Consider the following 23,699-nt stretch of genomic DNA (forward strand, 5'->3'; position numbering starts at 1 on the left):
TTTGTTTCACTCGAATTTTAGTTTTAAACAGGTCTTCTGGAAATCGCTGTCTTAAAAATACTATAAAATGTGATGGTACAAGTAGTTTATTTAAACTCTTTATTTTGGTGTTTGTCTGATATTGGAAATTGCCTTTTTAACGTGATGCGTTTATGCAATACATAAAAGTTTAAACACAGTTGTTTAGATGATTTCGGCCTTGGTGGACTTCTATCAACACCAGCCACACAATTTATGAATGCATTTTAACCTTGTCTCCCACATTGCAGAAGGTGATTCTGTAAACCATACCTTACCAAACGTAGTTCCTGACACTCTGGTGCTTTGTTTTTGGAAAAGTTTAACCTTTGTGTTGATTTCTGTGTCTTTTTAAATATACTTCACTTCCTTAAACAAGTCAATCTGAAGCGGTGAGTGGATCTTTATATTTTTATATAAAAAAGATCGGAATGTACTAATAATTGATTAAGTTCAACCCTTTTTAAATCTAGTATAGAAAATATATACACAGTTATATTGTGTTCGCACGCAGGAATTATGTTATGACCACTAAAATCAACCGGCCATCAATATGCTAAATGATTACTACTGCTAAATAAAGTGCTTAATGCGTGCGAGTTTTGACAGAGGCGGAACATAACATACATTCAACCACGATACTAGTTAACAAGGCGTTAGAACAGATGTGTGAGAACACAAATTCACTCTCGTTAGGAAGAATATCAAGGACAGACTAGGAATGTTCAAAGCAGGCGTGCTAAAAATTAATAAGATGACAAGATACAGTAAAGAGTTTCTATGTCGAGCCAGAAGTTTTGGTTTTGTTATCATATCGGTTTAAATAATACTTTAAAAAGTGTCCAACTGGTTGAACTATGGGCAAAAGTTTGATTTGATAAAAAGCGATAAGAACCAGTTTTTTTTCTGGATTTATGTTGAAGATGAGTGCACTGGCCTCTGCAATTGCTCCAAAGTGATAAAACACGGCCAATATGTGATTAGAAACCAGCTATGTGGCCGTACGCTTGTAGAGAAGACAACAGAACATAAAGCAGCCAGAGAAGTATGAAAAACACGACAGTGACTATCTTCGGGATCTTTGGTCCACCAAGTTCTGCAGCGCCCAGTATAGGTGCATAGTGACGTGCAATCAGGGTTGCGATTGCTATAATGGCAGCCACAGAGTACAGGGCGACACTGAAGCCCGTTGACCCAGCATCAACCGGGAAGTTGATATTCTGTAAACAAATTCTGTTTAGAACAGAGTAGTATGAATGTTAATGGTAGCAAGCAGGAGAATATGATGCTCACTTTGTGACACATGCAAGATTTTTCATACTATACTGTGCTCTTAATAGTTCACTGAGTCCCTTCTAGTCATAACACATAAGCTTGCTCAGTGTACAGCAAGGCAGCCTTAAAGAGTCTGGACCACGCTCATACAAGTTGGTTTTAAATGAAAATTTACACTTAATAAATACTATCTGTGGTAATTTTTTGTGAAAAAAATATTTAGTTTGACCAAAAGAACGTTTTAAAAAGTGCCAAAAAAATCGCCTATTGTTGCGTCACTCGCGGGCACTATGACGTAAATTACGTCACGATCTTTTCTAATCGATCAGCTGATTTAGGCTTTGCTGTTTACAGCAAAACAGTGTACCGTCGACATAGCATTTTCTGTTACTTTTAAATTAAGAAATAAGCGTGGGTAATGCCGTGGCCTGATTTTAGTTTAAAATTAATATTTTTAAAAATTGTTTGTAAGTGTATTACACTATTACACTATTTAAATTTGTCAGTTAACAATAATGTAAAAGTGTCAGTGTGTGATGTATAGTCAGGTAGAAGTATTTCATCTAATGAAGTGACATAAGTGAAGATCCTAGTCCACTAGCAATAGACAATAATGTAAAAGTGTCAGTGTGTGATGTATAGTCAGGTAGAAGTGTTTCATCTGATGAAGTGACATAAGCATAGGCGCCGATTTTTTTAAATGGTAGAAGAGGCCACGTTAATTATGACGTCATTCGTTTCACAGAAATAGGAAAAAACGGTATACGCAAGTTTTAATCATTCACGTCAACACATTCTTTGCAATCGATCTTTGATCATCGCAATAACAACGTCTCCGCTAACAAAGATTAAAGACGCAAAATACCTATCTGTCTAAAAGCTCCAATGTCCTATAAAGCAAACACAATTTTAATCCTAACAGGTTAAATGCATTTAATCACCATTGTAATAATAATCGACGCAACAATTTTTGTTATGTTGCAACAATCCAACAGTTACTCCATTCCTATTATGACGTAAATAATCCACGTGTGAATAGGTACTGCGACGTAACAGACAATGTTAATTTAACTTGCAGAAACAATCCTAATTATAAAACGAGTGTAAACTTGTTGCGCAATCTAACTTAAATATTGCAAGAATATTTTAAGGTTTTTTAGACTACTACTAAATTTTCCAAAACTATTGTTCTTAAGCTTATAGGGATTTGTAACGCTTAATACACTGAATATTTCCGTCATATAGGGACTGTAACTCGGTTCATCACAAGTTGAACTCCTGCTGCTGCACGTTTACGTGGTTTTGGACAGAGAATAATCGTAATGCAAAGGTTAAAAAACTGTGTATTTTAAAAATAAATCAACAACGAAATATTTACAACACATTCGAATGGTCAATGGCGTGATTTATGAGAGAGAGAACACATTTTTTCTCGAAGTGGAGCGTAAAATCCATTCGTTGATGATTTCTCTTTTGTTTAAAACGTCTACATCCTCTTTGTGTATATTTAACAAGCAAACGTGGTTCAACCGAACTTGAGAAATTGTAGAACGTAAGTATGTCTTCAATCGGCGGAGGCAACTGAACGATCTCTCAGCTTCACAACTGCTACACGGAAGAGTTAAAAATATTCGCATCAATTTTGTTAAGTTAGGAAATACCAGCTGTAAAGTCTTGTCTTCTTTAAACAACAATCTCATATCGGACGAGGAAGCGCAACTTTGATTTTTGGCGCGTAAGAACATCTGCATTCTCTCGATCTCGTTTTTAAAAGAAAAATCTAGGTCATTGGAATATAACTTGGCAACACGCTCAATCGTAGAATCGTCTACAGTTTTTTTGACGTCGGTACTGGCCATCAAAACACTTTCAATGTCATGAACTCGATCCATATCATTATTTGAAAAACGAATTGACAGTGAGTTCATAGCAGCAGAAACAACTTGACTGAACAAACCAACAAAATATTGTTCATTGGATTGAACTGGAGAACAAAGTTTGGAGCTACGTTGGCCAGAAACACGTGGAACACTGGGCAAGTTTAAGCCAAGTGCAGAGGCTTTTTCAACATATTGTTGATACTTCTGGCTTTTTGTTTCAGTGTCTATGCCAGCAAGCGTAATTAAAAGATTTGAAACAGTTTGGTGGCATTCGCCCACACTGATGCTGCTGCTTTGAAATCGGCAATGAACCGGTTGAATAATCCCTAGCAAGAAATGCATGACACGCATGATGAAATATTTTTTAAAACTTTCAAGTGAAAGTAAGAAAGACTTTGCATCGCTGCGACTCTTCCGATCTAATTGGATGTCCTCTGCAATTGAATGAAGCCAATTTAAAATGTTTTCGTAGTTTCGTAGAAAACTATCGAATGCTTCGTATCGCATCGCCCAACGCGTGGGGCAAATTGGGCGTAAACTTTTATTGAGGGAGGAATGGGTTGTATCAGCAGAACTAAAGGAAGTAAATGCTGCCAGACGTTTTGGGGAGCCTTTAATATAATTCACAACAGAATTAAGCAAAACAAGTGTTTTACCGCACTCTGGTACTTCTTTAAAAGAATCTTGTAAAACCAAGTTTAAGTTGTGCCCAGAACAGTGAATGTAAGTCATACTTGAATTGACCTCTTTGAAACGCTTTTGCACACCAGAAATTTTTCCACTCATGGTTGCTGCCCCGTCATATGCCTGACCACGACAGTTCATCACATCTAAACCAACCGACAACAGCGAGAATTGTAACATCTTGAATATACTTTGCGCATTGGTTTCGTCTGCCTGATAAAGTCCAATGAAATCCTCGTGTGCATCAAAATTGTCATCTGTGTACCGAATACACACGGACAGTTGCTCTTTGTTTGAAATATCTGTTGTTTCGTCAGCAATTATACTAAACCAACGGGCGTATTTAATACTTTCAATTTTTTTTCTCAATAATGACTGTGCCAAAAATTCTATTATTTCATTTTGTATGGAATGGGAGATCCATTTGTTTCCCTTGCGTTTCATCCAGGATGCCACTACATCATTATAGCGGCCCAACAAAGTTAGCGTTTCTACCAAATTAGATGTAGCATCAACATGACCACGTATTGCCTGACCTTGCTTGCATAAATAAATCATAACATCAAAAATAGCCTCCAAAGCCTGTCTGTTTTTATTCATATTTTTTAAAGTTTGGTTAGAAACTAAAACCGCTGCCCTTTCCGGTGAATTTAATTGTGCCGCTACACAATCGCGATGCAAGCGACTTTCTTCGTGTAGTTTTAAAGCCGGCTTTCCTTTTCTCCAATCGGAAAAACCGGCATACCAAGCGTTGTAACGGTATTTTATTGCATTAACGGTACTGTTCGGTACCGCATTATACTGAACTGCCCACCGACAAGTGCTACACGTAGCTAAATCTCGCTCCAAATCATACTCCAACCAGGTAAACTGTTCTTTCCAACTCAACTGAAACTTTCTGTTCCCTATTCTTTCGGGGTTGGTCGTTTTGGCACTGGCGACTGAACACGATGGCTCCTCCGGTTCTTTTTCTAATAATTCTTCCACCTGCACCTGTTTTGCTGACGGCGATGTTTCAGACTCAGTATTCGAACGTTTAAAAAATGAAGAAATTGCGGGTTGAAGTTTTCTTTTGGACATGGCATGCAGCTGTATTATAACCGATATATAAAAAATCTTAGATCTAATGTTGTTCTAACTTATAAACTCGCACTACTAGTTCAAATAACCCGTATTGTGTTCTGAACTCTGTTGCGCAATAATCAACGAAATGCTGATAACAGATAATCATTGTTACGTAAAACCGATTACGCAACAACTGATATCCAATTACCTTGGAATATATAGTTCTTAAATAATTTTCACGCTTAAAACAACTAGGTCTTTTTAATTTTAAACGGGTTTCACTGATAAAATGCAGTTATACGCAGCAGGTGCTGCACCGTCTGCATAATATCCAGAGTAGGCCGGCCTCGTCTGCACCATATAAAACGGCGCCTATGGACATAAGTGAAGATCCTAGTCCACTAGCAATAGGTATTGAGCCTTTCCAGTTTGAACCTGTACTTCCAGCAAGTGTTGGAGAAGTAGACAGGCCAAGACCATGGAAAATAAGTGAAGCTGAGCAAATCAACAACACAATTTGGTGGGTTGACCAAGAATAGCATTTATTAAAAAAATGTGACATTTAATAAGTCTGTTGGTTAAAGTGTTGCACAGTCTTTTTTCCTGAATTTGTTGAAATTTGTGTAAACAGATATGTGTTGCAAATATGATATTCTTGACTGAGACCGGAGCATGGAATACAAATTTAGTGAAATCAATTTACTCTAGTCTAGTATTTATTGTTGGCCTTCATACCAAAAAGTTGGTCAATCACATGTTTATGGCATTTATTTTGTTTAGATAGTATCGCCACACAGCTGATCAGAACTTTGTTCGATAGGTACGGGAATGACTGGAAAAGGAAAACAGAAAGGTTCAACATTATAGGGACAGTTCAACATTATAGTGACAAAGAATTTTTCATCATTCAGTTTTGAATGGTCTTGTTTCATACAAAATGTGATTCATGCAAGAGTTATGTTGTTTTAAATTAAGTACATTCAATGTACAAGAAATACATATTTATGTATTGGATTATTTTCATTGTTTTGAATAAAGAATACTTGTACCGGATGGTGGATTTGTTCTTCTGCGCTCTCCAAATACAATGCTGCTTACTTGATTCGAACAAGTTTCCTTGCATATTCTAATTAGAACATATCATAGTAAAGCGATCTGAAGTAAAATGTGCACTACAAATATGAGATGACCAGCATACCAATGTAATGTTGCTTGCTTTTTTTTAAGCCCCGCTCTTTATTTTGAAAATGAAAACACACACACACTTATCGCTTTACAGCCATTCTTGTCTTGCTATTTTAAACACAGCACCTATCAGGCATGATTACTCGGCTTATGGTAAACTCCTATATGGTAACTTTAAATACAGATATAAATATAGTCTATGCCATATAGGGAAAAAACAAAAAGAATTTAAAATCTGAACCCTAGAAAGTCACGAAAACTAATTCTCCACTAAGCTTGGTAGGCTATTTTGTGTGGTTATACACTGATCCCTAGGAAATAGCTTCCAATAAGTTGCTGAAGCCATAGGTATTGTTAATACCTTAAAAAAACGTTTTGATGCACCAATAAACCGCTGATAGACCGGGTTTTCCCCATAAACGAAATATTGCATTGTGACGTCACAGTGCCCGCGAGTGACGTTTTTTACAACTTTGAAATTTGATTTTTTAAACGTTCATAACTTTTAAATTAAAGCGAATTTTCACAAACTGGCTGTGAATTTAGCATCAGTAGACATAAAACTTTATTCTTATGCAAAAAACTGCGCAACCATGAGAACCGTGGGCCGGACTCTTTAACCCCAAGCAACAAATTCATAAATAAGATTCGTACCGCCGTTACTTTCCAGTAGATCGAAGCAATCACCCACGGAAGGCCGAGGCCAAGGAAGACGTTGACACTGTTACTGCCTGTGACGTTACCAATGCTGTTATCTGCATATGGTTCCGTAGTGGCCAGAATTTTGCTTGCGAAAAGATCCGGGAGCGAGGTTCCAAGGGCAACAAATGTGATAGCAACCACTGTAGGCTGTGAAGAATATAATAATTAAGGCTTGAATTGGCCATATTTTTACCACATCAAGATATGTAATTTGGATTTTTTGCACCTTATCTTGATTATTTGTATCAGCCATACAGCTTAAGAATCTTTATATACAGCCGAAAGTTTCATGTTACACAGTTGGCAAAAACAGACATTCCCAGATATTCTAATATATAGGGTTTTATGCTTAAGCTGTCACCATTTTTGCCATAAATGTTTTTTAGCACAACACTGACAAGCCTTTGTTCCCACCCAGTGGTTCTTTTTGGTTGCCCAACTCATCAGACATACTTAAAAAAAATCCCGAAAAATAATCACCCACAAAGTTAAATATGTCATTGCCCTGCCAGGCGGAGATATATAAACCAAACTTATTCACCTATACCCTAACCAAGGGCATAATATATTGCACATTCTGAAATTTTCTACGTATATCATCCCTGTACCTTAAGTCCAATAATACATCCAAAGATACCAGCCAGGTCTCCCACTATTGCTGTAAGGATAGCAATAAAACCAAGGGAAACAGCAAAGCAAGCCCAGCCTCCCCAAATAGATGGTGGTGGTACAATAGCGAATATCACCTGGATGGTTGAATTTTATAAAGTTAAATTGTTTTGGGGTAATATATTATAGAATGGGGCAAATGTTATTATTAGATAGATATATTATATTATTATTACTATAAGGATCTGGTGCTTTCAAAATGTTACAAATGTTTTTTTACTTTACTTTGAACAGATGTGTAAGAGAATATGTCATATTACTTTAAAAACGTGAAATAGTAGAAATTAGTCCGCCGTGTGGTGGCAGTGTGGAGTCGCTACTAAATAGTCGTATTTACTTTAAAACCAAACGTGAGGAAATGCATGGCGTAGTCTGCAGCTGTAGCGCTTTCCGTATCTCCTCCGTTGACGGTCATTGCTTGCGTAAACTGTTCAGTCCACGATTGTGAACCAAGTTTCATTTTCAGCAGCTTAAGATGCGTCTTAGCAACAACTCGGCGCACAAGACCGTCGAATTCTGTGTTACAAAACAATGTTACATAACCGTTGATTAGGTGCAGTGCAGTCTACCAATAATAAGGCGGAATTTGTCCTATACTATGAAACTGTAATCAATATACGGACTGGTAAACTGCATATAACCTTTCTGTGTTACAGTAATAGTATGGTTACATAACTGATGATTGGTGCACTCTGCTAATATTGTAGGCGAACTTTGTCCAATGATATGAAACTGTAATCTAATATAGTATATCGACTGGTAACCCGCATATAAATTTAATCCATGCTCTATGGGATAAAATACAGCTATAAGCAATAAAGGACACCGACAATCTGGAAATGATTATTCCGTAAAATGTCATAGCAAATTATAATTTAATTAAATAGTCATAAAATGAATTTAATTCTTTATCACGTTCAGATTTGCTGCAGCAATCTGTCCATTAATCAGTTTTCCGTCTAATAACGTTATCTATTTTCGATACTTGTTATTGATTTTTTAAAGTTGGTGACATTTTAAAAATGACGGATTGCGTTCTTAATGCTGCTTTTTTGGGACGGCGCAACAAAGTAACGGAAAGGTTTACACACCTTTACAACCATGGTAAATGAGACATTACTCTTAAGTTTTGTCAGAACAGCAACCAAAACCAGCAAAAAAACAGCTCTAAACAAACCAGATATTCAATTTTACTCTGACCGAGTAAAAACGGTCGTAGGAGCATGCGGTAATACTAACAGGACAATGCCGAATTTAGAAAAAAAATCACTTCAAAGGTACATATTTACCGAGCTGTTACCGAAAGAAGTGTGGTGTTTCTAAAACCTAAGTTCGTTCCGGGTGAACTAGTTAAATAAATAGTGTCTGTGTTTACTGATGATAAGGAGCAACTGTAAACTAAATAACCGCTAGAAAAAGCGACGGTTAAAATTCAAAAAATTGACGGTAGAGACGTCTCTGTTTGTTTCAACTTACGTATGCGTGGAGTTACGCATATATTTATGAAGATGCCTAACCCGCCCATAATGTCTACAGCGTGCGTAACGTCACCGCCTAGCAGTGCGTAACGGTATAAAACGTAATTTGACGCGCAATCGCACGTTCGGCGAAGGAGAGTTTGTTTTTCGGGGAAAATAGCGAACAGAATACACGACGCAGGTGTTTACCGCTGTCACGTTTATTTAATCAAACAAATCATTTGGTTGGGCGTGAGTTGCAGAGCTTTGTGAAGCTAAATTTAAAGCATGTTCAACAATACCCAAGCACTTGGAATGTTGTAAATTAGTACTAAGGGGTAAGATAGGGCACCGTTAACACCTGAATCCCATATTTCCTGATCGCGTTATAAACAATCTTTAGAAGATACGTGTATACATTTCTAGTAGTATTCATGTTTTACTAGCAAATTGGGCAAGAAAAGAGCATAAAAAACACGTCCTATAATGCCCCACCCTACTATAGTACCATTTTAAAGCATAATATTAACGTATAACCTTTGTGAGTAATACGAATTGTAGGCTAAGGCGGGAATATAGACCACACAATAGAATGGGTGGGCGTGCGCTTAACTTAACTTTATTTGACCTACACCGCTCAAAAAAATATTGCCAATTACTAATACTTGTGAAAGGGCGGGTACAGATTACCTCACTCATTTGAAATACACCATAGCGACCATATTATTTAGTCTTTACGTTATATATAAAGGGCGTAACAGTAACACGCACGGCCGGCACGGGTTAGTATAATAGTTGGCACCAAATGCCTTTGGTAAAACTTTCACTATATTATATTTCCTCGTCTCAGCTGGTGGTAAACAAAAAACATTCAAAGAGCTATAAAACCGTATCCTCAAAACTTCCATAGACAGTTGTTAATTGTTTATGCTATTATTACTCGACGGGTGCTATTACATGTAGATTTATATATTTTTACTCCTGTTTTAAACAATATTTAACTTACCGTCGTCTCCAACCACTGTTACAACCGTCTTCTGTGTATGACCGAGTGTCGCACCTCCAGATACTGATAATATGGTGATCTGTGACGTAAAATACATTCAATTCTTGTATATAGTACTAAAGTACTTGGTTAAGTTGGGACACCGTTGGCAGCCAAATCCCGTGTGTTCTGACTTAATTAATTGACAACGATTGTTCGTGTATTATTCAATTGACAACGCTTTTTAAAATCTTGAGTATGCGGTTATTTAATTCTGTAGAAATACTTTTTTTATACTACCAAATGAAACATGAAAAAAAAATCTTTCCTGTCTTACCCCACCATACTATAGTAGCGTGGCGGAAGATGGGACACATTTTCATTTTATTTTCTCATTCTATTTGGTAGTAATAAAAAATCATTCAAAGGATTATAAAACTGTTTCCTCGCGACTTCCATGGACCGTTGTTAATTGTTTAAAACAAGATAAAGATATTTGGATATTATGTGTTAAAGGTTTCCCGTTTTCCCCATTCTACTATGTATATATAACAATTTACGTTTGAATTAAAACACGGCCGAATAATATTAAAACGCATACTGGTTTATAAATATCCGGTGAAATTGCAGAAGCTGCGGTCACACTGGATTGGAAATTAAAGTATGAATTATACATGCAAGGATTTATTAAATGCGCACTTAGCCACGGGAGTTGTAGGTTGTGGATATTGGGTGTGAAATGAGACCTCTCACTTTACAGACACCAAGGCCCAATATTTAATACCGGGTTAAGTGTGGATTAATTGATCGGTTTCTGATTGATTGTGAAAATGGTAGAGTTTTATGAATGCATTTATGAGAGAACAGATTACAAATGTGGGCCAGGTGCCCCTGTATATCGTTTGGTAGAATGTCTTTATTTTGCCAATTTTTATACGACTATAGTCATTTCTTTTTGGTTCAGAGAGACATTTCAGAGGCAGTCACACAGACAGAGAGACTTTCAGGAAACGTATTCGGCTACCAAGCCAAGGCTGATGCCATTTCCGCCTATCGATCTGCGCCGGCAACCGCTTTTGGCTCGATTTGAAATGTTTACTGTATCGAAATGCCACAGAAGCTTCAACGCGGATCAATTTTGACGTTTGTTTGAAAGACGGCACAACACAAAAGCTTTAACCTTTACATAATAGCGCGGAGTTTTATCGCGCGTTGGATACTTGATCTGAAAGAACTTAAAAACAGACGCCCACATTAATTATTAACGAAATCAGTGCTGCCTTTGTTTTAGATTCAAACCCACACGCCTAAATTTGGAATTCGCTGCCATTAATTCACTTTTAATCCGGCACCACTGGAGTAACGTTAAAACAATCTGAAATCGGAGTGAGCGTTTAAGTTCGAATCAACCAATAGGATGGCGAGTTTGATAAAACGCTTCCTAACTTCCTGCAAATGAAACACAGTGGAAACGATAGCACTAAATGCAAACAGTGCATATTTATGAGTGACATTACGTTAGTCAACGCTAAACGCACGTATCTAAACATCTGTAACGGCGTATCTAGTGTTATAGCGGCCGACGACGTGGTAAAAACCCACATTAAGTGCTTTTGCACCGCAAAACTAGAGAACTTTAACCAACTGTCATTATGGTGTGAAAGGCGTAAGCAAGACGTGCTTACTTTGTGGCTCTCATTGATTGTCTAACCTGAAAGTTTTCGTCCTTTTTCGTTTTGTGGTCGTTTATAATTTCAATGTCGATATTTTTGAGGTCCTCTCCATGTTCGAACGTGACAGTTCCTTGCTTGCCACGGTAATGCACTCCGTCCTTACCGCTGACGTCACTCGTCCTACGTCACAGTGACGTGTTATTTTACAAAAAAAACAATAGTAAACGCTATAAATCGCTAAAAAAGTGTATCAGGTTTACAATACATCACAGGTCATGGCAGCTTTATTAAAAGTCAGACCAACTTAACAGAAAATGTTTAGTGACCTGTATTCGACATTAACGATCCCATCCGCCCCGTTTGTTCTTTGAAGTGGAATATAAGCAGTTCCTATGCTTTCCTTTACCAAATAACTTGGTTTGGTAAATTCAATTGTCCCAGGTTCTGTAGAAAATACGTATCGTTAACTACTGGTTTAAAAGGTATTGAAACGTCCATAGACTGACAAGCGCATTAATGCTTCTCATTTTTGCAATTTTTTTCGTGCTCTTGAATTTTAATCCATTACTACCGGTTCGATTTCGTAACCTTTACCGTGACAGCTGACAGGCAACAGTATAGGCTGCGGTAGAAAGTGCTCTAGCCTCACGTTACATTATACCATAAGAGGTGGCTTACTACGCTGCTATTACACTACAGCAGTATCTCGGGGTCGCAATTTTGAACTTGTAACTTCAATTTGAAATTGATTTTACATTTCCATACAGAGAGGAGTAGGGCGTGAGGTGTTGGGACACATTTTCATTCTATTTTCTCGTCTCATTTGGAAGTAAACAAGAAGAATTATAAAACCGTATCCCCACGACTTCCATTAACCATTGTTAATTGTTTAAAACTTGATCAGGATATTTCGATATTAGGTGGATATTATGTGCTAAAGTTGTTCCCTTACCCTACTATATAAATATACAAATGGGTTTACCATGTTACGCATCATATTTGCTTACGTAGCCTACGGGCGGTGACCAACGTAACTGACGCATGACAAACACGCAGTAACGTAGTTGACGCATGACAAACACGCCGCCATCATAACATGATGACTATTCTCAAAGGAATGTTGTCTCACGTAACAACACATTCAAGCAACATTTTGAACGAAGTTTTTGGTACAACGCCCGTGGTTAAAAAGGCGCAACACGCTGGTGTAATAATTGTTTTTAAAACTTGGTGCGTTTTATATTTGATAATTACCAATTAAGAAAAAATTAATGACACAAATTAATTTTATCACGCATTTTTTATGATGTATTGATATGGAATACCATAAATTGTTTTTTGATATGGAATACCATAAATTCAACGTATAAATTTCCGTAATTATCAGACTTTTTTTTGTACAAGCACGGATTAGGAGCGCTTGAAATAATATTTACTTTGGCGATATTGGCTGGTATGGGTGGACATTACAAAGCCACTGAAACGGTCATTGTTACAAAACAAAACGTTCGCCGCTGGCGTTTTTATAACAGGATTGCCGCCATCTAAAGGTGGCTGTACAAGTGTACACAGTATCCAGAATTCGTCCGTTTTGTCTGTTTTGTCCGGATTTCGCTTCCGCGTGCGGAACTCGGTAATGGGTTTGCATACGACTTCGCATGTCTGATACTGTGTACAGCCACCGTTAGAAGGCTTCCTTCGAACGATTTTTGTAACAATCCAAAATTAAAAAGTATACATTCTACTGTAACATTTCTCTAGCAGTCAAAAAAGACGCTGTGTTTTGTTGCTCCAAAAACTTTTAATATATATAGTAAGGTGGGGGAGGATGGGACACGTTTACATTGTATTTTTCAGTATAATTTGGCAGTACCGTATCCTCACGCCTCACATAGACTGTTGTTAATTGTTTAAAACACGATCAGGATATTTGGATATTATGTGCTAAAGGTGTCCCATCTTCCCCATTCTACTATGCTAGGATATTATGTGCTAAAGGTGTCTCATCTTCCCCTATTTTACTACATACATTAAATAAATTGAGTTTCGTGGTAAAAAAAACCCGGCAATAACAATATACTGCACGTTGAATAACAGACTTTGAATACAGCAATAAAATTCCCTGCCAAGAATATTAAAAACCAAATTTAATGAATACCTTATAGCGCAGGTATACCTATACTGGTCAACGTGGTTCAACGACAATTTACATCAAGTTTTTCGGGTTTAACGTGTTCTAAACAGTAAACAACTGTCATTTTGTTACTAATTCTGTTTTCTATATATTTTATATTCGTAATCGCGTTTTAACAAATATAGTAGGGTGGGGAACTTTAGCACATCATATACAAATATTCTGATCATGTTTTAAACAATTAACAACGGTCTATGGGAGTCATGAGGATACGGATTTATAATTCTTTGAATATTCTTTGTTTACTACCAAATGAGATGAGAAAATAGAATGAAAATGTGTTCCATCTTACCCCACACTACTGTATGTTTATATCAATAATAATTGAAATCAACACATACCGTCATCGTTGATAATAGTGATTTGGTTGATAACTTTGCGACCGAGTTTGACGTAATTTCTTCCGTTTTCTTTTAAGTCGCTTTCTGGGATGGATAGTTTGACAAAGAATGTTTCGTCTGGTTCCCAAACATTGTCGTCAATAATTTCGATCTCAATCTCCTTGCGCGTTTCCTGTAGTAAAAACGTATAGAATTGTCAGGGGAGGTTTTACCTTAAACGGCTGTAGCTATATATGCAATGCGTATAAAGGTTGAAGAATTGTTTTACTGCTATATCACAGAGCTCACTCTCACACAATGTACACAGAGCGCTGTGAATTTTATAAAAATCTGAAAATACAAAGTGTTTCGCTGAAGCCAAAATATATGCCAATTCTAGCGTCTGTTTTGAAGTTAGGAAATACTGCACAACAGCATTGTGAAACACTAAAGAATACAGGTGGCTACATACAAAAATACATCTAAAATTTAGTATAGAAAAAAGACAAATTGCTGAAGTAACGTTTGGTTTCATTAACGTAATGTAAAAGAGAAATTGATTTTCCAGTTAAATCCATTCATTTAAAAAACCTCTTTATAATTGCTTTTGTCATTTCGGCAGAAGTAATGTCCCAAACGTGACGGCCCGATTTCAAAGCAATAACCTTTACACGGTGCGATAATTTTATATAGAAGCCAGCCTAATTGTTTAAAGCAGTTCCATGGGCGTGTCGGCAATCGCGTGGCAATGTGTCTCCGGCAGCCGTTTCGGTCGAATTTAGCAAATGGTATATATATTACACGGCCCGATAGATCGACTCATTTTAATTAAGATATTTCTGCAGTGTAGGTGGTATATAATGATAAAACGAAAAAAATCTCTAAAAGAATTAGCACTTTTGGTACAAACGTTTTAAGTATGCGAAAAAACAATATTAGGACCAAGCTTATGTTTTACATTTGACAAAGAGCTAACTATCTTAATGAACCGAAACCTGTTGTTCTCTGAGTCACAGGCGCTGGAAAATTAACCTAATTTGCCGGTTTTGAAATGCTCCAACGAACCATATTTATACCATCCATGGCCACTATATTAAACTGTGAAGGTTTTTGAGCTGATTCAGCTATACATTAACTTTTGACGTCACTGATGGTTGTTTTAGTTTTTAAACCAAAACATTTGAGATGAAAATCGTATCATACATATGGGGTGTCTTGTTTGTATTAAAACTGTTCAGTTCAAATGAAATGCTTTTCTCCGTCATTACAACGACAACCACAACAATGTAGGTTCCAGTAAACCAAACGGATTTGTTACACTAACTTATCCATTACAATACCAAAGTGTCGAACGCAGTGCAAACAAACAATGCCTAAAACTTAAGCTAAGATTGAATTCTTCAGCTTATTACTATTCATACAAAGAAAGCGAATACCGGGCAACGGTAAACAAGCATGGACGCCAGGCGATCTTTTACGAGTAGAGAATTCCACAGGAAAGTAAAAGCAAGGGGAGTTACAACAAATGTCTCGAACACATACATGCCCGCAATTGAGCTAATACCGCTACATAACTCATTTGGAGTACGTGCATAGTTTTACACGCAGGTATATCAGACTAATATTCGCGCTTATATATTAACTTATTTGGTAGTAAGTGCACAATCTTACACGGCAGATACATCAGACTAGTAGACGATTTTATTCCAAATATAGGTATAGTTAGATTTATTCACTAATTATGAATTACGCTGGTAACATACAGTATAGGGTGGGGAAGATAGAACACCTTCAGCACATAATATCAAAATATCCTGATCGTGTTTTTAACAATTAACAACGGTCTATGGGTGTCGTGAGGATGCGGTTTTATAATTCTTAGAATGTTTTTTTTGTTTACTATATACCAAATTAGACGAGAAAACAGAATGGAAAGGTGTACCATTCCCCCCCCCCCTACCCTACCATATCATGATCGTGCCGACTGAGGGTACAGTGGTAGTCAGTGCGTGGGTTGGTTGAAATATACAGAGGAAATGTAAACGCTTTTAAAGTCAATCTACGGGAGTAAACACTTGTACTTTGAGAATGATTAATCCCGTTTGAAATTGACATGTTCCGATCGATGCTAAACAGATAACAAACACAGCGTGACCAGATAGAAGATGGAGCGTTTTTAAAGTAGCTCTTATGGCAGTTTATTACGCCCTCGATGCTTTGACGTTTTAATTGTCATCTTATAATAATTTTAATTGTAGTCTACATGGGTATGGTTCATTACATTATAACAGAGAGGACCTGGGTTAACGAATAAGAGCAGTAACTTAACCGAACAGAACATCCGACGGAACGAGAAAATGAATAAAACATGAAACTTACCTTCGGCCCGAAGGTCAGAGTTCCCGACACCGAAACATAATCGTCGCCTGCATTGGCTGTACCGTCGAAGGTTTCATAACTGCAGATGAAGAATATAAAACATGGATGTGTTTTATTTCTATCTATGTGGGTGAGGACCCGCATTGTGACACGCCACGGGTCCCAGGATCTAGATTTTTATTGCTACGCAGCATTGTGTTATATTGTTGTCAGTGGTTTACTGCAGCAATGAACTCTATTACACCTTTTTGGTGAGAAGTTTTACAACAGCTATTTTTTGGTCTGTCGAAGAAACATACATTCAAACACGGCGTACTAATCACCGCTTGTGAGGAAGCAAATAATCTGCGGCTGGCGGGCGACAGGAAAAGTAACACATACATTGCAGCCTGCATAAACAACATAATACACCTGCATAAACAAATGTACGAAAATACGTTTAGCGGCTGGTGCGGCTCTTTTTTTCCTTGTTTTTTTTGTTAATATAGAACACAAGTACGAAACACCAATACTTGTGTAGTTTTAACTAAATCATGTTACCATATAATGCACATTGCGTCTCGAGTGGCATACAACGCTGTAAAATTATTTTTACGCGGGGGAATCCGGGGCGTATGTCTAAAACGGTCTTGTTCGACTTAATGATAAAGAGATCTATTGGTCAACCCGGTATTTTGTGCTGTGTAACCGGCGTTTAAAGTCAACGGCGTTTTGCCCTTAATAATTCATGTGCGGTATAAATACCGTTTTGTGTCCGTCCATTCTTAGAGGGAAAGAATTCGAACTTTAATTGCCCGATTTATCGACGCAAGTCCGTTTTAGAAACCAACATGACGTATATAGACCACCGCGGCTTATGGTGTACCTGCATATTATCCAATGTAAGCTTTGAAGAAGTCACTGCGTGTTGAGCCCTTGAATTTGTGGTTTAAGCGTGGACATATAGTTTGGTTAAGTGTAACACGCTGGCATGGTGTGGTTTAAGTATTTGACACGCTTGCTGTTACTATATCCTATCATTTTATGCTACAATATTTTTTCTCAAAACTAGTGACCTAAAATCTCAAGGTCTGGTGTTTCGAAGAGGCGTGACCTATTTTAGAGGCATAACTCAACACGCTACGCAAAATCGAGACGAGAGACACCGTAATTGAATAATAGATGAGGTGCGACAGTTTTACACTGAATTATGGCGCGTGTAAATTAATGGATATTAATAATTTAAACAAAAAAAACAGCCTACGCAAAGACGCAACCTAATTATCGAGAACTGATAAAAACCTTGCGCCGAAAACTTAAAAAATCGCGCTAGAAATGCGTGTACCACGCAAAATCGAGAAGGGAAAATAAGTATAAGTGTGCAGTGCATAGGCCTACCTCACACTTGCATCCGCGGATAAATCTCCCGTTCTGACCACAATGATCTTTACGGTTCCACAGTTCTCCATAACAGAGCACGAAACCGCATCAAACTCAATCTCAGTTGTCAGTTTGACATCGTAGCCGAGAAGGCCGTCTACTTCTACGATGCGCTGGTTGGTAGTCGCAGCACCGTTGCCTAAAGCCACCGTTGCCGCAAGCTGCGAGTGTTTGGCAGTTTAGAGTAATGGCCAGTGCCGCTTATAGTACAGCGCGTATGTTCGAGCAAGCGAGCTATACAGAACTGCGGTGAAGTTGTACGACAGGTATAAGTTATGTCGTGACGAGAACTGCTGCAAACAAAGTGTTCTCGTACGCTGGGGACAAGCCATTGTAATACGGCAATGATTCGTGCATGAAATTGGATACTATATTGCCATGCAGAACTAGAGCATGCGAAGTTATTCATGCTTTTTTACCCCAATACAGAAACATGCAATAAAACAGATGGTTAGCGCTACAGCATACAATTGTTCGCATCGTAAAAAGCAAACAAATTTTACTACCGGTAAAACATGCAATACGTTCAAAGAACATTGTACAACTGAACAAAAAATCTATCAATGTAAAATTGACATACATTTTAAAAAGACTCGTGAGTGAAGTATTACGAACGTGTCATTCACTTTTGTCTAATAACAGTGCCTACAGATTGTAGTGGCTATTTCAGACAATTGTGCTCCATAGAGGAAAATGGTGTATTGGAATAAAGTGGTTTAGCCTTAGTATTGGAAATTCTACAACTGTTTTTTTTTACTATTTATGTGTTGTTCAAACTAGTGAAGGTATCAAACTAGAGCCACAGATATTAGATTTTAAACTTAAAAGAAAACTGAGGATAATTATGTATACCCTGGTACCTAGTGTGTTAAAAAGCTGGGTCAGAACGTAAGCAAAAGGCTTAAATAAGCATAGCAGAACAAAGGCCATTCCGAAAAGTTGTAAGAGTGCAAACATGGTATAATACTGTACACACTGTATAACCAAACCTGTTCTGTTGATGCTCCATGAAGAACCTGCAAGATATTAATTGCAGCATATTCGATTTCAATTAAAATGCAGGCTTAACAAATTGCACGAATTAAGCCAGCAAGCGTGGGGAGCATAGACACAAATTAAAGATAAACAGCAGTAGTTACATTGTTACAACAATGAATGCAACTTATGCACGGAGCAACAGCCTTAACAAAAATGGCATATGCGCATTTAGCAACATGTATTGACACTTTAATGTGACATTCACTGCTCTTTATATACCTTGACATTTTGAAACTTATTACGTGTAAATAAACTATATAATTTTGAGGGTTGATGTTCTAAAATGTTTGGAGAAAAAATCGCAGAGAGCATGAATCAAATAGCATGTTAGACATATAAAGTAAGCTCAAAACAATAGTATTTAAAAATGCTTAAATTAGAATTACAGACTGCGACACTCAAATTACGTACAATATTTTACAACAATAGGATATATACAATAGTCATACATGCTGAAATTATGTTTGTGCAATTGGCCTAAAATGTTTGTATATGTTTTGCATTACTACAAAGAGCATGTTAGTATAGGTATGGCAGCTTATTGGATTAGTACTGTTACATTACACCTCGGGTCACCATCTAAAAGACTAATATAAGGTTATGGCACATTCCTTTCCAACTAGGTCATAACTGACTTGGTTTAAAGAGATACCAAGCCCTGTTTAGCACACATAAGGTTAATACATCAGTGGTCTTGGTAAACAAATGGGGTTAGTAGTAATAGTATCGAGAAGCAGTTTATTTATTGATGTGGCTACAGAAAGTTTAGGCTTTTTCCTACATAACCTAAATATATTATTAAACAATTCACTTTGATCAGGTAGTAAAAAGGTATGGAAAAAATAAATTTATTTATTGATGTAGCTACAGAAAAAAAAGTTTTAAAGTGAACTATTTTATCCGAAACACTTAAACGCAAAATAACTTTTACACCACTTAATCAACATCATCCGTTAGTTGTAATTTCTTAATCCAGATTTACACTGCTTAGTAACTAATCACTGCCAGCGACTCTCAATAGATAAAGAGGACTTACCCGCTGGAGGTTGCTGCTGATCCTCGGATTAATTCGTTGTCCACCCAACAACTCTCGAGATACTTTGACACGATACCATGCTCTACTGTGTGGCATTTCATCCTATGTACAATAATTTTAATTTTAATGATTGAATGTAACTTATTTATCCTCACATGGCCTGGAAATTGACAGTTGTTATAACACAGTTCTGTTTCATACACCTAGAGATACTTTAACACTTGATATCCTGCTCTACTATGTGGCATTTATCCTATGTACAATAACTTATGCTAAAATTATGAAACACGTGGTGGAGCAACAACAGTCATTATAACATGGGTGTTCTGTTTCATACACATAATTGTTGTTTGCTTAATACTGTTAATGCCTTGGTAAAAAGTGAGTTTACGGGGCAACTTTACAAGCTGTCCCATTTTAATTGTGGTCTACCCTGCTGTCTTGAGAATCTTGTAAAGCAATGTGTCTGCTTGTAATAATCCCATTAATTATTCATGGTACTTAAAATGCCGAATATATCTCCCACTTGAACCACACCAAACAGTTTGAGAACAAACTGCCCATGTAAACCCATTAATACTTAATGTGATTTTTATGACTTGGTTCAGGGCGTGACCCATCACTAATAAAAGTGAATTGTATAGAATCAAGTGGGAACCTTTTACTAGAGTTTATCTTAGGTCTGTATGAAGATCAATCAATACAAGTTTAGTGCAGATAAAATACATTTCTGTGCTTTAAAAATGCCTTGAACAAATATATAAATTTCAAGGTGTGAAATGTTAAAGGTCTTCAAATGTTTTATGTGGCACATCTTTATCCTGAATTCATATAAAGTTAATAACTCAATGGGCTATCCAATTTATAATCTTGATTACGACTTGATAGTAGTTAATGTTATTTTGTGACCAATCTTTTTCTGAGCCTAACATACATTATAAAAGGGACCCATTGCAAAAATCAGGGACAAAAATATGGAGATAATTTCCTAAATGTGAATCTACAAGTTAAATGATAATAGTTGATGTTTTAACCTGCATCTTAAGAGCTGCAATGTTAGAAGCATCTTCTTCCGTTATCTTCTCTGGTTTATCCATGGATCTCATGAAAGCAGACACTACCTCCTGCATTCGATCGTCTTCACTTTTTGGCCGCTTCATAAGGACGGTATCTTCATTTACATTTCCAAGTTCTGCATCATGAAAATGTGTTGTGAATAAAGTGTGGGTTTTTAAATGTTCCAATTGCTTTTGGAAGCCAACCCACCAATCTCCAGCCTTTTATCTTTTGGCTCCTTTTTCATGCAAATATCTTTATCCGCTAAAAAAGCAAGGATGACAAGAACGGGAAAAAATGCAAAAGTAACACATGCTTCCCAAATCTCAACCTGCGAAAGGTGTTTAAAGTGTTAGATAAAATTCAATCCAAAAGTACCATACTTGCTTGAGTGATAGGACAAGTTCTTACATCATTATTTATTCATAGCACAGAGAGAGTTGGGAAAGCGTTGGCTATATTTATTTTGGCGTGGTCAATAACTAAGCTTGACATAGCCATACCAAGAGCTCAGACAAGAAAAAAGTGTTAAGGTTTGGAACCACTCCACAATTGGTAGAGTGGCTTGGTAAATAAGTACCTAGTCAGAACATTAGGAGAATAGTTGGCTAATCGATCAATACATAATGATGTAAACTTTGCATGGTAAGACACACTGTTAGGCAGACATTGACATTTGGTTTTTGTGCAGACATTGATTGTGTACTGCAAAAAAGAATTGTAGAGCAGAACAGAGACTTCTATATACCTCATTTGGAGTTTGGACAGCCAAGACTATATAAATCCAACCGTAGGCAAACACGGCGAAAAACGCAGTAGTTAGGAAGACTTTCATTCTATGGATTCTTCGCTTTTCACCATCAGGTATGGAATATACACACACAGCAATAATTACAAATAAATTGAAAGAAGCAGATCCAACAATGGTTCCTAAAATGTAATAATTTATTTAAAATCTGCATAATATCTGATTTATATTGTTTCCCTTTTTTTTACTTCTTTTACATTACATTCAACCCAATTATTATTTTGTTTAGTCTAATTACATTTTCAACAAACATGCTCCTTTGGAAAAAAAAAATTCAAGTATCATTAATCCTCATTTAGAAATAGGACATATGGGATATTTTATTTTGTAATAAGCATATGCTCTTTATGGGTTGATTCATTTTAAAATTGCAATCAATGATAGTAGATTACTGCATTATATCAATTTTAGTATAGGGGATTAACCAATCTAATAATCCCCCAGAAAAAGAATTGCAATACAAGGATAAAAGGAATTTACAACATTAAATAAATATGGGTCTCATGAAATTAAACCATAAAACTGTTCAATATGTTTCAGAACAAATTCTTTTATGCAAAAGCAATTTAAAGGGACAGTTTGGGCTTATTCCAACACTCTACAAAGGAAACCAGGGAAACAATATGCCATATAATTGCTCATAACAAGTGGCTTCTTATGGCATACATTAAAGAAATAAAAACTATCTAAAAAAGATTCATGTGCAAAGTGTTTTATGTGGTAGCTTAAAAGTGGGCACGAGGTGTATCAAACAGATCACCTATATTATAACCATGGTCGCTAGACTCGCTACCCCATTATATGAGGATGTAAAAGTAACATTCATTCATGTTGTAAATGTACCTGGCCCAAGTTCTCCAGCATGAAACTTATTCCCAACAATTTCAATAACCGAGAGCAATATCTCTGGAGCAGAAGAACCCAATGCCATAAGGGTCAAATTGGCTACCGTGTCATTCCATACTCGGACTTTAACCGTTTCAAATCCCTCCTCTAAATCAGGGCGAGCCACTTTCACCTACAACAATTGAGTGTTTGATAATTGATTGGTTGGTTACGTATCTTGACTATGCAAGATGCCTAATTTGTAAACAATTGAGCTGCATTTGATTGATTGGTCATGACTATGCAAGATACCAACTTGTAAACAATGTAGATAACCCAGGAATCATATTTCAATACAGTCTAATCAGCGTTTCCGTTATTTGATGTTTTGTTGTGGACATTTAACAGATTATGTGATTTTTTTTTTTATGTCTTTCAGTGATAACACGAAATGCGCGTCAACATTTAATACGAATGTTAAACGTGGTAGGGAAACGATTCCTTACTTTAATGGCATGGAACAACTACTGATAGATCGGTTACTGACATTAAAAATGCAAGGCATAGGTTTGGAAACAAATCGTTTCTCACCTCGGTCGTTTTGCTGGTGATCACTTCGATTGCGCACATGAAGATATCGGCGATTATAGAGATAGCTAAGAAGCTCCATAGTAACCCGGTGAGATAAATAAAGCCCCGAAAGCCGTCACTCCATGTTGATTCGATGATAAGTGGCAGAATAATTCCTGTATTGCAGCGAAATTGAGTATAATCCGGGCATGTGATGTTCGTAAGATTGTTTGCCATAACGTCGGTTCGCAATCAGGCCCTACCCAGATTCGTAACTATTCTCTCTCGCCCTGTAGCCATGCAGATTAACACTGTAAACATTTGTCTACTGCTTGAAAACCATACTTTAACTAAGCAGTAAACAGCGTAAAACTAAACACAGTGAACGCGCTGTAAATAATGATTAAACGCGACGCAATCTTGCCACTAAATTTCTGACAATGCCAACAACAAATCGACCT

The 23,699-nt window shown here is 36.9% G+C and overlaps 1 protein-coding gene and 2 long non-coding RNA genes across 4 annotated transcripts; 2 read left to right on the top strand and 1 right to left on the bottom strand.

Annotated features, from left to right (window-relative positions):
* Positions 1 to 271: 271 nt before the first annotated feature.
* On the top strand, positions 272 to 21,899 carry LOC149732858 (uncharacterized). Its single transcript, XR_016385545.1, has 2 exons — positions 272 to 410; positions 21,727 to 21,899. It is a non-coding gene; the product is annotated as an uncharacterized LOC149732858 (long non-coding RNA).
* Positions 402 to 23,475, bottom strand: LOC149732859 (sodium/calcium exchanger 2-like). Of its 2 annotated transcripts, XM_089882821.1 has the most exons (17): positions 23,260 to 23,475; positions 22,687 to 22,861; positions 21,784 to 21,965; positions 21,246 to 21,366; positions 21,014 to 21,171; positions 19,980 to 20,081; positions 18,895 to 18,921; positions 17,864 to 18,066; positions 16,487 to 16,565; positions 14,129 to 14,300; positions 11,920 to 12,037; positions 11,632 to 11,773; positions 9,942 to 10,020; positions 7,816 to 7,994; positions 7,418 to 7,555; positions 6,762 to 6,956; positions 402 to 1,238 (listed from the first exon to the last, which is right to left on the bottom strand). In XM_089882821.1, the coding sequence occupies exons 1-17, from the start codon at positions 23,473 to 23,475 to the stop codon at positions 999 to 1,001; spliced, it is 2,526 nt and encodes an 841-aa protein (XP_089738947.1). In that variant the 3' UTR covers positions 402 to 998. The 2 variants fall into 2 exon arrangements, with proteins under 2 accessions (XP_089738947.1, XP_089738948.1); XM_089882822.1 differs by lacking the exon at positions 18,895 to 18,921.
* On the top strand, positions 5,304 to 21,435 carry LOC149732860 (uncharacterized). Its single transcript, XR_016385542.1, has 2 exons — positions 5,304 to 5,442; positions 5,703 to 21,435. It is a non-coding gene; the product is annotated as an uncharacterized LOC149732860 (long non-coding RNA).
* Positions 23,476 to 23,699: the final 224 nt, after the last annotated feature.

This window comes from Ciona robusta, chromosome 8, assembly GCF_009617815.1.
Source record: "Ciona robusta chromosome 8, ASM961781v2".
NCBI classification, from domain to species: Eukaryota; Metazoa; Chordata; class Ascidiacea; order Phlebobranchia; family Cionidae; genus Ciona; species Ciona robusta.

What these genes read in the sequence shown, in the direction of transcription:
- LOC149732859 (XM_089882821.1), bottom strand. Translation starts at nt 23,475, where the DNA reads ATGGCAAACAATCTTACGAACATCACATGCCCGGATTATACTCAATTT. An exon ending in TGCTGGAGAACTTGGGCCAG is followed by an intron (nt 21,966 to 22,686) that starts GTACATTTACAA and finishes ATTACATTTTAG; the next exon opens with GAACCATTGTTGGATCTGCT. An exon ending in TTGCAGCTCTTAAGATGCAG is followed by an intron (nt 20,082 to 21,013) that starts GTTAAAACATCA and finishes TATTGTACATAG; the next exon opens with GATGAAATGCCACACAGTAG.